At 41.8% G+C, this 16,857-nt stretch overlaps 1 protein-coding gene across 1 annotated transcript; it reads right to left on the bottom strand.

The window, feature by feature from the left end:
* Window positions 1-2,487: 2,487 nt before the first annotated feature.
* Window positions 2,488-13,216, bottom strand: vgll3 (vestigial-like family member 3). The gene is made up of 4 exons (XM_066707539.1): window positions 12,839-13,216; window positions 8,586-8,907; window positions 6,719-7,216; window positions 2,488-6,060 (listed from the first exon to the last, which is right to left on the bottom strand). The coding sequence occupies exons 1-4, from the start codon at window positions 13,127-13,129 to the stop codon at window positions 6,020-6,022; spliced, it is 1,152 nt and encodes a 383-aa protein (XP_066563636.1). The 5' UTR covers window positions 13,130-13,216; the 3' UTR covers window positions 2,488-6,019.
* Window positions 13,217-16,857: the final 3,641 nt, after the last annotated feature.

Raw genomic sequence — 16,857 nt, 5'->3', positions numbered from 1 at the left:
TCAGCCAACGTCTTGTATGATCCTGAAAATTATACTGATGGTGTCTTTATTGGCTAGTCCGTGTGGAAGTATGTCCAGACTTAGGGCAGGGATAGGGTTAACATTTCCCAAAGAAGCAGTCAAAACAAGAGAGGGATAGGAGGCTGGGGGTCTCAGAGGTTTGGAACCCAGTATCTGTGAAGAGAGAGTTGCAGACATACATGAAACATTGACTTAAAGCATGTGCACACTCTCACGTTTCATGTGATGTATTTATTTACTTTTGTATATAAAATATGGACTATTTTTGAAGCTTATTCAAAGGAGTTCCCTCCATTGTATTCGATGTTTTCAATAACAATGCTCTGAATGGCACCTTCTTAGGCCAGCTTCTTTTCTTTTCTTGTTGGTGCTCCTGTCTGTGTCCAAAGTACCCAGCAGGGAATCCTGGGATACATATACATACATGATACTTCTGCACCATGTTCTTGACACACAACCTGTCTACACCTTGTTTTACTTTTTCCGTTTTCTTCTGTCTTCTGCATCTTTGTCGGCATGAAGGGGAGGGGTAATTATTCTGCAATGATCTTAAGGCCATGATACACTATGAAATTTCCATGAAATCTGATTGTGTGCAATCACTCAATTTCATCGGGTCAAATCAGATGAAATCGCACGCTATATAAAGGGTGACAACTAGGGTTGCCAGCTGTTCAGTATTTTACCAGACTGTCCGGTATTTTTATGTATTGCCCTGTCCATTTGTTTGGAAGATGTCTGGTAATTTGAAGCATTCTACTTGATTGGATATGTTCTTAAAATGTGTTACAATAAACAATGTAATATTATATAACATGGTGTTCTTGTATGATTGAAATGTAAATGTACACCAGAAAGAATTGAAGTAACAACGTAAGCCTGTAAAGCCACCAAAAAACGGTGTACCATTATGTTGTCCTTGTGTGCTGACCGCTGTGTATTCTCTGGTATGAGTATGTGGGCTGCTGTTGTGTTTATTGTTGACCACAAAAAATTATCTTACATCTTGTACGTATAACACTTTGTATGTAATTGCTGGGGAAATATTTAAAATAAATACAGTAATATTAAAACACTAGAAGATCTGTGAACAAGAGCAACCCTGTGTATGTAAGAGCCACGACTATGATTTGAGGAAAAATAAATTGCAGATAAGAAATAACAGACTGAAAGGAAAATGTTTATTTAATATTTAAGGAATGGCTTTTGCCAATTTACCACAGTTTTGTTTGTACGAGACAGTAGCCGTAAGCAGCGGGAAAACTGGTGCTTCACTGGCTCTCCTCTCCTGTCCAGCTTCCTATCAAGGTTCAAGGTTCCTTGTGATGTAATAGATGTTATCCTGTGACTCCTTCTTGCTCTCTGAATGGATACTTGTCCAGGGCGATTTCATGCAATTTTATGAAAATAGAGCTTAGCTCTATTGCTTGAAATTGCATGAAATCTGATTTCGTTAAATTTCACGGTGACATTAAATTTTGTCGCAATAGTCGGTTGCATCCAGATAGCATGCAATTGGATTTCATGGAAATGTCATCGTGTATCACGGCCTTAATTCTCTATTACATGTCCTCGTCTCCCCCTGCCTGTCACACAGCCTCCACCTGCTCGCGCTCCTGACACAGTAACTGCCCCTGAAACCTCATCCCCCTCAAGCCCTGACACTTTTTGGGCACTGCTGCAATGGGGGGAGGTTCACACACAGATATTATAGATCACAGTCTGTGGAAGACCACCCTGCACCTGGGACCCCACACTGCAGTTCAAAAGGCCTGGTATTTGTGAAGCAGCAAGAACACACCCCAACTGACCTGGCAGCTGTAAGATCACTGTGCTCAGGAGAGTGGACTGTACACGTGGGCAACAGCCACCCATAAATCTCTGTGACAACGAGGGACTGTGCGAGACACAGGGCGCCACGTTCGCTGCCTCCCTGGATGTCCTGAACTGAAAGAGTTGAACAGGTTTGCATCTTCAGATGTCTGAGCCCTGATGAGATACAGGAAATTCAAATAACAGGAACGAAAGATGTCTGTACTGCCAGTGTGTCATGAATAGGAAATATAAGAATCAGTATAAACTTCACAAATGAAATGTACAGATTGCTGTTTATGCATAGGAACAGAACTTCTAAATACAATCTCTCTCTCTCTCTCTCTCTCTCTCTCTCTCTCTCTCTCTCTGTGTTAAATATTGTGTGCTGTGTTACAGAAATACAGAATGAGGCAGCGTTTCCTCCCATGTGTGGCCATAGCTGGGCTGTGAGGGGGTGTCTGGGAATGTGAAAACACAGACATACAGTAGTTCCTGTCCTGACATCGTTATTAAGAGACACTATCAAAATGAACTGCAGAATGTGCAGAAGAAGATCACGGGTAATAGAGAAAGTGGAAATTATTATTTTGCGTTGACAGGCAATTCTGAACAATTTCTGCAACATATGAAGAGTAAAAAGTTGTATTTATTTTCAAATATTAAATTATTTTATTGACATGAAGACATTTACATCTCACTGTACAGAACAAACAGTCGGGCTGCTACACAAAGAACAAATACAAACAACAACAAAAAAAATCGTAACAATTTACAAAATATGTAAAGATGTGCAGGTGTGTTGGAGAGGGGAAAGCAGGGCAGTCAGTACAGTTAAATAAACACCATCATCTTCAAAACAAGACGCACCGCACATGAACAAAGGGGATATTATACGGCAGACATTCTGGACAAAACGCTGTTAAAACACAGACCTTGTATCAAATGCATTGTGATTGCTTGAACGTTTTCATTTTGGTTGTCAGCGAAATAAAGGAGGACAGAAGGCGCTATAAAACCCGAAAGCATGCTTTCAAGACATGGCAGTATGCAAATATGGCCACAACAAAAAATACATTGAGAAAATATAAAGAAAATACCTTTTAAAATGCACGTATACATATGAAAATATATTTCAGCAAACACTGACCTATATCTATATAAATACGCCAACTGTACCTGAAAATTGTTTTAGGATATTACATATTTAAAAATCTATGTCTTTAAACATATTTATTTTCTAAATGTGTTTCTGGCCATTATTGCACATTGCTCTATATTTATAAAACAGACTTTCAGGATATGTTTCTATATATTTGTTTTCTGTGTGGCCTCCACCACACACACACGCGCGTGTGAAGTCAAACCAGTAGGACACATGGGGATAGATTCGAGAGGCCAGACTCGTGAAACTTTACAAATTTTCATAAGGTAAAAAACAAAACACCCCAAATAAACATATTTAAAACATAATCATTGAATTAGCTTTGTGAACTCTATTAACGTAGTGCAACGGAAAACACTCTGAATGTCACCCAGTGTGTCTTTTTTCCTGGAGGAAAACAGATTCTAAATAAGTAATGAAATCGGCATTTCGATGGCTGTAAAAATCACACAGCAAAACAATAAACCTTGAATTGTTCATTTACACAGATAAAACAGCAGGCAGAGGAATGCAATCTAAACCCAGATCGGAGGCATGATCACCGTGGCTCTAGCGTTGGCACAGGGAGCCCGGCTGGTTGGCTCCGTGTTAAATTGGATAGAAAATAGTTTGTTTATAACACACACAAACATATCTCCTTAAGACTGAGCATGAATTCAGACTTTGAAAGAAATAAAATATTCTGAGGATATTCAATCTGTGAAGAAAGACAGGAACACAGAGCCAGGCCTGACATGTGCAAGAGTCTGTGCAGTTCAGCTGTGCAGTCTATTGCTACTATAGTTCAAAGATTTAATTTTGTTTCCTAAAGGTGTCACACAATTGTATCTATCGGGATGAAGCTGCAGAAACAGGAACAACTCCATCAACTAAGGAATGTTTCTTTTTGTTAAATACACGCAGTTTAAAAGAAACACACTGAACGGATCTGATGTGTGTGAGCAGGCGGAGCTGAACAGGCGTGCGGTTTGCAGTGTGTCTGGGCTCTAGGGTTGGGGTCTGATACCACGGGAATGTGCAGGAATTCTGCCCCCACCTGACTGGAGATTTCACTGCCAGACCCTCCGCCTGGTGAGAGCTGCTCTGAGAGGGGGCTGCCATTTGCCTCCCAGTTCAGTAAAACTCTGCAGGCATGATTGTACAGCTGCCGCTTACAGAGAGAGAGAGAAGCAGTTTCTCTCGTGCAGGACATATTTAAAACTACATTTTTTCCAAAATAGTTTTGCACCAAAAACAAACATGCTCTGCTCACATAAAGTAGTTCTGGACGGGCATTATTTCAGTCATAATAATAATCATAATTCCCACACTCTGGGACTCTAACTGGTACATGTGGTGTCAGGAATCTGGATCTGGCTCACTGGTATGTGTTTACTGACCCTCCATAGCTCAGTTTCATGTTTAGTGGATCAAAAACGAATAATGCAATAAATATAATAGTTTCTTCAGCGGCATAGAGCGATGCACCGGCTGTTCACATCGGATTTAACAGCACAGAATAAAACACTTGGTAAGAATCATCAGTATTAAGGAAAATATTTTCTCAAAATAGAGAATTACTTCACTGGTATCTCTGACATTTATAAACACGTGGAATGCTTAGATTTTCCAAAGAGCAACAGATGTGTATTAACATTAAACATTTATACATTTAAAAGTGGATTTTGGTTGCGCTGTATTGGCCTGGCATGTGCCGGACCATTTCTCCTGGTCGAATGCTTCTTTGGGGACACTGTGAAATCAATGCGTTAAAATGTCTGTGCAGTGATTTCTGCTGAAGAATACAATTGGAATTAAAACCATACTGTGATAAATAAATGCACCATTTAAAAAATATGTATGTATGTATTTGGCTTTATTCCTAAATTGTACTGAAAGCTGCTCATTTTAAAACCATTTCTCCCTGCCTGTTTTTTGAGTCTGACAGATTAGATTAAAGTTGACATTTACAATACTGTTAAGATACTCCTTTTGGTAAACAATGATAAAAGCACTGATGCATACTGTACCACTCCATGCACTTAAACAGAAAAGTGTGCCAGTGTACCATCATGCTCCTGAAATCCTTAAAGGCAGCTTTACATGTCATACAAATATTTTTTAATACGGTAATAACAAAGGCACGGAAATGTGTTTAGTTCATATAGACATCCTGAAATTGTATACATCTGCAACTAAATGTAATAAAAATCACATGAAAAAAGAGAAAAGTCCAAAACACTTTCAGAAAAAAAGTCTGCCAATAGAACTTAGCAAACCACGTTGCATTGTTTTTCAAGAAGTCAATGCAAAATAATTATTTCACAAACCATATATAGTCATCTCTAAAGCCAACGTTTGCCTTGTAACCAAACCCCGAAAAACATATATAAGCCTTAAAAAATATCGCTTGAAAACATGGCACTGCACATTCAATAACAGTAAACGTGTATTTCTTCATGCACAATAAACCCCACGGAGACAAAGCTCTTTGAACAGAACTTGACACAATTAGAAACACAAATTCAAATTCCTACAGAACAAATAGACAACACACCAAACATCCCCCACAATTAGGAAACAAAACCTGTCTTTCCAACAGGGTTTTCAATTCTTTACAAAAATATATATATCAAAATATACCTCTTTCAATCTGGCAAGGGTAGGCTTCCCTCGGCACAGTGTCCAGTGAGAGAAGCTCTTTCCCAGCAGCTCAGACCCAAGTGATGGACCGCCAGAGACTTTAATCTCCCCAATTTCCAATGATGTAAAAAAAAAACATCTAAAGAAAATGACAAAAGCTGAAGTATGCAGATGGTAAAATTGATCTCAGGCAACCTTGTGAGCTTCCAAGCTCTCCAGATACATTCCTTCATTCGCCTCGAGAAAAGGAATGAATTCAGAGGAAATCCGCAGCTTTCTCCCTGCCTTCCGTGTGCAGGGCTGCCCGTGTCCTCAGTGCAGGGCAGGTTTCCACACGCGTGTGGGGCTGTGTGTTTCCAAGATACAGCTGGTGTTTTCTCTGCAGGCTGGGCTTTCTCTTCAGAACCAGACAGACGTCTTCGCTTTGTCCTGGTCCAGGGCTGAGAGATGAGCAGAAACAGCTTAGAGTCACACATGCCATAGATCACAATCAGTAAACTTGCATTAGTCTATGGCCAGAAAATGGATATGTATGTTTATGTATATATATATTTATTGTCGGCTATATATATATATATATATTAGATAGATAGATATAGTTATTTTGCTCATGATTGAATTTAATTAAAGTTATACTTTTTGCTGATATGCAGTAGAGGATAGGTGATTCCAGATTGTTTTAATAATATCATTTTTAACATAGAGGCGGGCAGGAGATTTTTTTATTTTTCCATCTCCAGAGCCAGCTAACTTTCCCGACATTTCCTACGAAGTGGCAGATCTAGCCAGAGATAACAACGTGGATAATGTGCCTTTTATATGCTCAAAGTGACCAGACATTCCTCTGATCTGCTAGAGGCCACATTCTTTGGAGTCCAACGTTACAGCTGAACACTTGGGACTGAAGTTTTCAGATGTTCATCGGGAAACAATCCTTAAAAAAAAGTATATGTCGTGCACTGAAGAATTGCCATGCGTGTTTTGGCATTCATTAATATAACTGCTGTTGTTGTTGTTGTTCAGGGATGAATGCTGTGTGTGTCAGTGTGTGTCAGTGCCAGACAGACGCTGGTGGCAGACAGGGAGAGTCTCGCTCACCGTTGTCGTATGCGATGTCCACTGCGCCGTGGAAGGCCGCGGTCCAGGGCTGCCCGTGGCCGGGGGCCAAGTCGGGCTCGGCTTTTGTGACATCACAGTGGGGGCCGGGGGCGCAAGAGGGACGCACGCTGGGCAGCAGCAGGGGGCTGTAGCGGGGGTCCAGGGCCGAGCCGTGGGCGTGAGGGTGCAGCATGGGGTGCGGGTGGGCGTGTGGGTGCCGGGGGTGGATGTGGGAGTAGACCTCGTGGACGTGGGGGTAGGAGGGGCTGGTGGACGCCCCCAGGGAGTAGTGCCAGGAGTCCGACATGGTGGGGGGAGGGGCCAGGCCGGACTGGTGCAGACCATGCCCGCCCCAGGCGCCGGCGTCAGGGGGGTGAAACGCGGCGTTGGCGGGGAACTCTGGGTGCACGGCTGGGAGGCAGGCGCCGCTCTGGGACGGGTAGGCGCTGCTCCAGAACGACGCAGGGAAAGCGCACTGCCCGCCATCAGGCACGGACTCTGTAACACAGGACGGCACACAGTGAGACACGGGCAGAGACAGCGGCACACAGGATCACACAGAGGCAGCACACTAGGAGTATCCTGTGAGTAAGAAACCACAGGAGGAATGACAACAGGACAGCGTTTGTTTTGAATCTATTGTTTCACAGATCAGGATGAAAAGAAGCAAATCCAGCTTCACGCCCCACAAATGTGTTCTGTGACTCTCCTCTGAAACTGCTACTGTTCTTCACTGCTGACAGTTTTAAGGTTGTAGGTTTTTTACTGTAATAGTATTCACATATATACATTCATATATATATATATATATATATATATATATATATATATATATATATATATATATATATACAGTACAAATCAATACAAACTACAGAGATTCATATTTAGTTAAGACATTTTCCCATATTACTTAAAATACAGGATTGTGTGGAAATTGTAACTATGCTGTTAAGAGTGGTTTCCATTAAAGCAGTAAGTGCTGTTTTATCTACCATTACTGTCTTCATGAAAACATAATCAAACTTTTTTTTTTTTTTAATTCTCTAGCATTAAGTGAGACCAGATCGTGGCTGATTAGACCGTCACACAGCTGTTCATCATCAGAGGAACAGGACGAGGAACACGATGGTCTCGGCCATTTCTGTGGACTTTTTCTTTATGCAGCAGATAAGTACTTTTTATTGTCGGCTCTCAACTTTCTAATATAAAAGTCAAAAAAGGATATTGGAAACAACTGTATATATATGTGTGTGTCTGTGTGTGTTCAGTGCCTACAGTTCACATCATTTATAAAAACCTAATTATTTTATTTATATTCTTTCGAATTATAGTCAAGATTATTTTAAGAAATCCCCAAATGCAGTGTGATTTATATTCCACTGGAGTTATTTTCATTATTTTCCCTAAATAGCAGCAAATACGCTCCATTCACTCTAAGTTGACATGCGGTTTCCAGTAAAGGTTGAATGGTATTTATCTGTGTTGATATTTTATTTCTTAAAACCTGAGATCATCTCTCCAGAACCATAATGATGTTATTTTCACCAGGTTAATTTAATCCAGTAAACACATCAATCCTAACCTTAGAATTTAGATCTTTACCTTACCTTATCCCACCCAGATAAATCAGTCCTAATAAATATCCTTTGATTGATTCATTTTAATTTTTAAACACTTCTGCACACCCCAGGCACTGATGAAACCTGAGACACCCAGTCGACTACAACTGTGTGCAAACTGTGTTCACACAGGCAGTTTTTAGGAACTAGATTAAAAAATAAATCCAATGCTTGAGACAGGGATTCCCAGAGTCTCTTATTCCTGGGAGTCCCGGTCCCAAACCCCTGAAGCCGGCGGAGCTCACCTTTCCAGAGCGCGCTGCCCACGGGGCGGGGAGTCTTGGCCGGGGAGGCGCTGAAGCCACTGGGCTGGCTGAGAGCGCGGGAGAAGTGCTCGTCCACCACATCCCCGATGTCCCCCTGGAAATAGGTGAAGAGGACGCATCTGGAGCTGAGGTACTCCGTCTCGGCGGGCTGGGGCTCTTTCACCAGCCCCCCCGCCCTGCCTCCCTCTTCCTCCGCCTCCGCCTCCTGCTGCTGCTGCTGCTGCGCTGTCTCCTGCTGCTGCGCCTGCTTCCCCACTGCGTCCAGGGAGTCCTGCATCTTACTGTACACACAGAGCTTCTTCTGCAAGAGAGAGAGGGCTGTCAGGAGAGGAGTGCACCGCTGACACGTGGACGCCCACGTCGCCGAGTGAGTGGCTGTCTGTAAGGCAGACCTCCGTGCTGACTGCGACCACGGGGAGCTCCTCGACTCCACTGGGGGGGGTTTCAGTAACTTATTGTTGGAGCCGCCATGCTGTACGGATCTCCTCTCACCCAGACACACTTCACCGCCAGTCTCCCCAATCGGGCACGGCTAATGGGATAAAAGAGCCCAGAAGCAGTCAGGGTGTACTGGTGGCAGCACTTAAAAGCAGGTTGAGCAAGACTGGTGAGCTGCTCTCTCTTGCAGGGGCGAGGAAGTCCAGCAAGGAGTACTAAGTAACTATCCAGCTCTGCCTTTGAGGAAATGCACTAAGGTTGACCAAAATATATAAAGTGTTATCGATAGGTTTCTCCATCTTCAATATCTCTATGCAGAACATATTGCACCGGGCAATCCACACCATGGTCTGTATTCTCTCTCTCACACACACACACACACACATACATATAAAGACTGCAAGTGATAGGGGAAGTGACCCAATTAAGCCCACCAAACGTTTTACATGTTTTCTTTTAAATATGTCAATATCTTCCCAATAAAGTTGGTATTAAATCAAAGATTAATCTCTCATCTAAACACTTGGTAGATTTTGACATAAATTTACTAAATTAAATTAACTTATTTAATTGCAAAAGTGAAAAGTCTGGTGTGGGCTTTTAAGGTACATATGTACCCTTTAAGCCCACATGTGTCCCAAATAAGCCCACTAGCATTTAAACAGTAAATACTTCAAATTGTATTGATTAAGCACTTAATATTTAATAGATTATTGAATTCAGACCTGAAATAACCAACTTAACCAATTAAAATTGTATTTTTATATTATCTGAGACTAATTTCCATCACATGGACTTATTGCACTTGTAGAGGCAGTTTGCTCTGCTGGTTGGTGGGGTTGGGGCCGGGGCTGTTGGGGCTGTGGAAGTCTGCACAGGTGCTTCAGAAAAAAGAGCAAGATTCGTGGACACTTGTCTGTCCACCCGGCTCTGGCTCACAGGGAATATTCCAGTGCTCTCAAAGCCACGATGATGTTCTCTGGCTTGATAGCAGTAGAAAGCACATCTAGTTTTTCAGAGAAGTCCTACTTTCAAATGTTGTCCCTGCTAACACGGGAATGGCAGCACAGTTCTTTCCTCCATTACCCTTTGACCCAAGGATGCACTGATCGATTGGCCACTGATTGGTATCGGGACGTTATGGCAAAACATTATTATATTTGATTTAAAATGGCAGATATTTTTGACCGATATTTCTGTCTGATGGTGCGGCTTTTATTGCGTCTAACTAAGCATCCGATTTGTTAAACTCTTGTACCTTTAACAAAATATGAATGACGCACATGATCTGCAATGCAGTTCCCCCCCGACCTGCTCTCGTTCTATAGGTCAGTAAATAATAAGAAAATATCTGATATCGGTATTGGCCCAGAATTTTCATATCGGTGCATCCTTTTGACTTCACCAAACACTGTCTTGTCCAGTGGCTGGAGGATGTGGGTGAGATGAGATGGGAGCCAGAGATGCACAAGCCCATTTTCTCTGGCCTTGGTCACAAGTGCCAGGGAAATATCTGAGACATGTCTGTCAAAAACTGAAACTCTTGGCAGTCCCATGTCAGAGATCTTTGGCAAAAACAGCCTCTCAAAATACTCTTGAAAATGATTAGTCTCTGTCCTTCTGTGATCCCTATAATTTTCTCTGCCTTCCCATTTTGTCCCCATGATGAAAATAAGGTAAGTAGCAGTTCATGAATGAAAAGGATGTATTCTGAGTAATATTAACTAATTTAAGGCTTTTTAGGTACAATGGGTTCTGGGCTGAGTGAGCTTATTAAGAACAACAGTGGTCCATGGGAAATTAACCTCAATCATTTTGTATATAGTTAATGTAAACATGTAAGATCTTTATAATAAATAAAATACATTATTTTTTACAACTTAAACCATGTTTATTATGGTTGGTAGAACAAATTCAATAATTATTCTGCTTTAAAGCCATGTGCTAATAGGCTTTTCAAGGGCGCTGTTCCTTTTAAGCCCACATGACAAAAACAATTACATTTTAAGATTATAATAATTGATAGAACATTACATATTGTTTTATCTGAAGAAGCTTCTAAAATGTTTTGATTTACTATGCTCATCAACAGTTTGTCTCAATTTTTGTTGTTCTGCTGCATCTATCTGTGAGACCATCACTCTGACAGTGTCTCGCGCTCGCTCCGGAAACTCATGAAATCTATATTGTCAAATACAAAATAGTGCTTTTAAATACCAAGCAAATTCTTCAAATATAAGGTTTCATATGATTTATTCATCTCCTAATTTTATAATTCTTATCAATATTAATCAAGTTTGGTCACCAAATTCCAGAAAAATGATTCTTGGGAGGCCCCTCAACAAGCCAAATTTCGGGGTGACTTCTAAAAATTCTGCTGCACAGTGGCAGCACAAAGTTTTACAGAACTCAAGAACAAAATATGTGATTGGCTCCATATAAAAACTGACTAACAAGACAGTAACAACATAGTGCATCTGCTCTGAAACAGATCATACTTCTAAACTGTCCTGTCTTTTTTGTATTTCAAAATAAAAGAGCAAGTGGGCTTATGGTACATGGGCTTAATTGGGTCAATTCCCCTACTTACCATGTGACCAAACGTGTATAAATAAATAAATCAATAAAACCCCTATCACTTCTGTAACTGCCTGTTAATTTCCAATACTATCGATCTTGTCTTTTTTCATTGTTTTCCCGAGCCAGTCCATTAACTTTGGCCCTCCAGGATCGTATATAATGTCAGATTAATTTGGGAAACGTCTCTCTAGTTACACAGGCGCCAGATGCCTGTAACTCTCTACACTGGACCTCATGGTTTGGCTTGTTGAGATTGAAGAGACTGAAACTTGTAAATGCTATATATGTGTGTCATTTATTTCTATTCCTTTTCTTTCTGGCTAACTTAATTAAAGTGCCACACAATCCAGAGAGCTGCTGTGCCGCACTGAGCGTTTCTGAGAGACAACACAAGTCAGATGCCTCTTTAAAGTACAAACAAGAATGTCGAGTTGCTGTGACAGCTACTTCTAGTTACTTCACAATTAATCTGACAACGAAGCTTTGCACCAAATGTTTAGGAAGGAATCAAACTATAGTTGCCTAAATCATTTAGCCAAATATATATATATATATATATATAGTTTATACAGTTAAAGTTAACTATAGTTTATTCTTAGATGAAAACAAAAGATACTTTACAGAAGAAAAACAATTAAATGCATATTATCTATAATATCCACTGTACTCACTGCTACTCACACTGTTCAGAAAACCTTTAATATGGAGAGACTACATCACACAACCTTATAATTGCACACACACACCTCTGTCTGAACATCGCATGAGTGTGAGTGAGTATCTGAAGAGCACTGTGACTGATGTAAGTAACTCGCAGACAAACTGCCCTGGAGGAAATTCCTGCGCTGACCTTTTGCATGTTGCACACAGTGGAGCGTCTTGAGGAAACTCCAGCTGCCAGCTTTGTGTGCGCCCTGCCAGCGCGGTGCCACAGGCCGGGCCGGGCGGCTGCCACCGGGGCGTCACTGGCCCGGACCCAGGGGCAGCTCCGAGCCTGGCAGGGAACGGGTCTCTGTGCCCGGGCGAGTTCCCCAAGAATGCGCAACAGGATTCCCCAGACCGTTTACTGTCACACCACGCATTCATGAACAACATCAAGACAATCACATTACATAACTGCTTTTGCGCAACGCTTGATAGTTTAGAAGCTGATTAAACCCGGCAGGCGAGGCTGCTCTCGCTGAGGGGAGCAGGGCGCACGGAGAGGGACCCACCTGCTGCTGCTGCTGCTGCTGCTGCTGGTGCTGGTGCTGGTGGTGGTAATAGGCAGCCTTGTATGCTACCACTGCCGCCGCCGCGGACGTCGCTGGCAAATACTGGTGCGCTCCATAGGTCTGGTGGTGATACATAACATCAAGACAACTCATGGCAAGTCGCTCAGATCTCCGGAGGGGTTGTATTCTCGCTGCTGAAACAGGTAGTGCGCTCTTCAGACCGGGATAGACGCCGGTGACAGCATCCTCTCTATATAAACCTGCGGCAGGACAAAGAGGCTTTGCCGGCATGAGAAGAGGGCTATTTGCATAAACACAAAAGGATCCCCATTGAGGTTATTCACCAGCCAGCTCCCTTAATAGGATCAAGGAGTGGAAAACGACCGCAGCCCGACTCCTCTCAGCTCTTTCTCGCTGAAGTTTTGGGGCCACTTCTGATTGGAGGAAAGTTTGCCACTGTAGTGAGAGACCATTGGAGCGGTTTGGGTTTACAATCTCACTCCCACTTTCCCTCCCCTCCTCCCCGCTGCTCGGACAGAGCCGGGGCTGGGTTAGTGATCTCCGGGTAGTGGAGTGGGACACAGTTTACTGGAGGGGACAGCAGCTCTTGGCGCAGCTGTCCGGTGCGTTAAGGCGCAGGGACCGGGCAGGGCGCACAGACGCCCCGGTGTGTGGAGGCGCATTCCAGGCGTGAGGCGCAATGCTCTGGCCGGGGGACTTGGCAGGAGCTGTCCGCGCTCAAAAAGGGCACCGTGATTCCTATAGGCTGCGGTCATTACTCTGGATTATGGGAACTGCATACCAACCTCTGCAAAATATTTCTCTGTGAAAATGCTAGGCTTCTGCCAAGACATTTTTTTTTTAACCGAGGCAGAAATGTGTCCAAAAGTGAAATGTTCATGTTTTTATTTTTTCCTCTCCTTTTTTAACCCAAGCAAACGTCTCCAGGTCCCTTTAGTTTATTTGAAAGCTAAAACACAATCCAACTGTTAAAACAACAGCAACAACAACACTGCCGTGACCTTATTATATACTGTTTATTCATTTTGACCCATTTATTCAGTACAACCATTTAAATAAAATTTGTATTTTGAGTTTAATGAATGCGGAACTGTTTTAGAAAATTTATATTTTATATCACACTAATGACATTTAAAAAAACAACTAAAAACATAAATAAACAACCACACTACAGAAAAATCCTTACATGCCCAATAAATTAACCAATAAACCAATTACCGTAAAACGTATAGCAGCCGGTCTCCATACTCGCCGGGTTGATTTGCATAATCATGTAAACAAAAGCCGCTCTGTAATAAACGCGTCTTTCTTGTTTTCAGTAAATATACATCCCATATATTAATAATAATAAAAAGACACCATCACTTCTGTTTTTATTAAGTTATTTCTCGCTTTAACTATATATATATATATATATATATATATATATATATATATATATATATATATATATATATATATATATATATGTACTGCTGTTAATTGCAGTGATTGAACTGTCAATTGTGACATAAACAATGCATTAATGAAGTATACTTATATATGATGTTGATGGGTTGGTTTAAAGCGTATTTGCACAGTTTTGTTGAAGTGCTTTCTGTGTATTTAGTGAGAGTTCACAGTGTATCGACTGTACCGGTATCTTGTTTTCAATCCAGTGCATCGTTCACTGTACATTCAATGTGATTTGTTTGAATCTTTGGAAAGCAAATGATAAAAAAATAATAACAATTACAAAAATAAATGAATCAAAGCCTGGCCTATTAGTCTACTTCTACAATGAAGCAACGTGTCCAGGCTCTTCTTACCCTGCATGAGTCCGCGATGTCTTTTTATGGATGATTGTTTAATACAATCGCCGGCCTCCAATTGACGCCTGGGCTTCTTGCAGTTATTTGGAATAAACGCCGGGGGCAGTTAATTGAAGTTTTACTGTATGTACATTTCTCATGCCCACCAGTTCTGATTCTGATTAGACTTAAGATTAGACTTGGAGTCAGTCTTAAGGACAGGCTTGCAGACTGAGGTTGTGAGTTAGGGCCCTTTACACGGGATCAGAGGAAGTGCATGAGACAATAATAGGAGTTAGTCCTGCTGTATTCATACATTCAATCATTAGGAATGTGTGGCCATTATTAGTGAAGGGTTACCAAGTTGAAAAACAAGCAAACAAACAAAACAACAGCAGCAAATAAACGAAAGAAGATACAAACAGAAAATGAAAAGCCCTTTAAATGGAATGGTATTTGGATTACGTCAGGAAACCACAGAGTTCGTCCCTCTGAGATATTTTGGCTCTTCTCCTCTTCCTCGGCCGAGCTCTCACACAGCAGCCTGTCAGCAGCCCTCAGAGGAGGGGAAAATCAGAGCCCGTTTCTCATCGTCCACCTTACTCTGCCTCCTGCTCAGCTGCTGCTGCAAGGTAATTATCTCCAGCTCCACATGAACTCGCCTCACTCAGATCTCACATGAGTCAGTCTCTCCGGGGAGCTGGAGAGCCCGGACAGGACTGGGTCTCAGATAGTGCCTTGTGTGGATTCGGGGCTGGTACACATCCTCGTGTCATCGGTGCTCTCTGCAGGCACTAGTGGTTTGGACTGTGAGTCATAGCAAGTGTCCTCAAACGTCCCATGATTGAGTGACCTCCTCCTCCTCCCCTCCAACTCCTCTTCTACTACATCTTCTCTATATTTTTCTGATGCTCAATTTCTTAGCAGATTTCTTTCATTCAGTGCTTATATTTTCAAATGTTTGCTGTTCTAATAAGAACCTTTTAGGGTTCCTGGGGTACTGTGGAGGAACCCTTAAGGTTCTTATTAGAACCTTTTACCAAGGTTCCCTGCAAACAAGGATCCTTAAAGAACCTTAAATGTATCTTAAATCAACTGCGATCATGATGAAAAAGGGTTAATAAACGAACCCTTTAATAAACTCATGAAGAACCCAAAGGTTCTAAATAGAACCGCTAAAGAACCTTAATTTTTTAGAATGTTCTTTGTCTTTTTCTTTTTAATAACACATATGTTTTATTGAAATTGAACCTTATTTGGAAGCACCAAACAACAACCCATGTATGTTAATAAAGGCTGAGGGAGCGTAATTCTAAATGCCATTAAAGACTAAATCGAACTCTTAATCAAACAAAATCTGACAAAACAGTTAATCAAGAGAAATTCATTTAATAGTCACAATATTGTCTATTCTCATTTAGTCTGTATTAGTTTTATTTTATTTTATGCATCATGTCAAGGCATCAGTTGTGTTCCTATAAGAAATATTACAAACGAGAGAAGGGCACTCTGTGTTTTAAACCCAGGCTAGAGAGGAGAAAGTTCCTGACTTCGTTCACAGCTTGACAGCAATGCAGACAGAGAAGTGTCTGGTCACTTGTTCGTTTTCAACACTCTCACACTTCCCAACAATTAAGATAGAAGGGGAACATAGAGGAAGGGATCTGTGTGAAATTTAATTATCTGACATGTACGCACACGTCTGCTGGCCGCACTGGGGAGCAGCTGCTTCTCTCCGGGACTCTGTGTATCTTCTGCCGCTTCTTCAGCGTGTAATACAGTCAGCTACAGCCCAGTGTGAATCTACAGCGAGTTGACCACCGTGTCTGTGTGTCAGGCAGGTAAATTTGGGTGCAGGCAGATCTAAATCAGAAACTCTAGATCAGAGCTGTTGATTTCGTTTATCTGTTTATTCATTTCCTGTTACATTATTATTATATTAATGGAAAAGAGTGACTGCCCCAAAGACAGAGACATCCCTTGTTCTCATGCACAGCACATTCAGTCTGTGCGTGCTCCAGTTGTGTGTTTAGACACTGCCTTGGATTGTGTTGGTCAGATCATTGGTCAGATTCAACAGCCCCATGTGGCGGTGACGGAGACACACTGAATCCTGAAAGAATTGGCACAGCTATCGAGCATGTTTGCTGCCATCTGGTGTTGGGAAGGCAAAGGTGAAAGGTTAAAGGCTAAAGAGCAGCTGGTAGG

This window comes from Amia ocellicauda, chromosome 6 (genome assembly GCF_036373705.1).
Source record: "Amia ocellicauda isolate fAmiCal2 chromosome 6, fAmiCal2.hap1, whole genome shotgun sequence".
NCBI classification, from domain to species: Eukaryota; Metazoa; Chordata; class Actinopteri; order Amiiformes; family Amiidae; genus Amia; species Amia ocellicauda.
The sequence above is the reverse complement of the archived record's forward strand: the minus strand, read 5'-3'. Positions and strand labels throughout refer to the sequence as shown.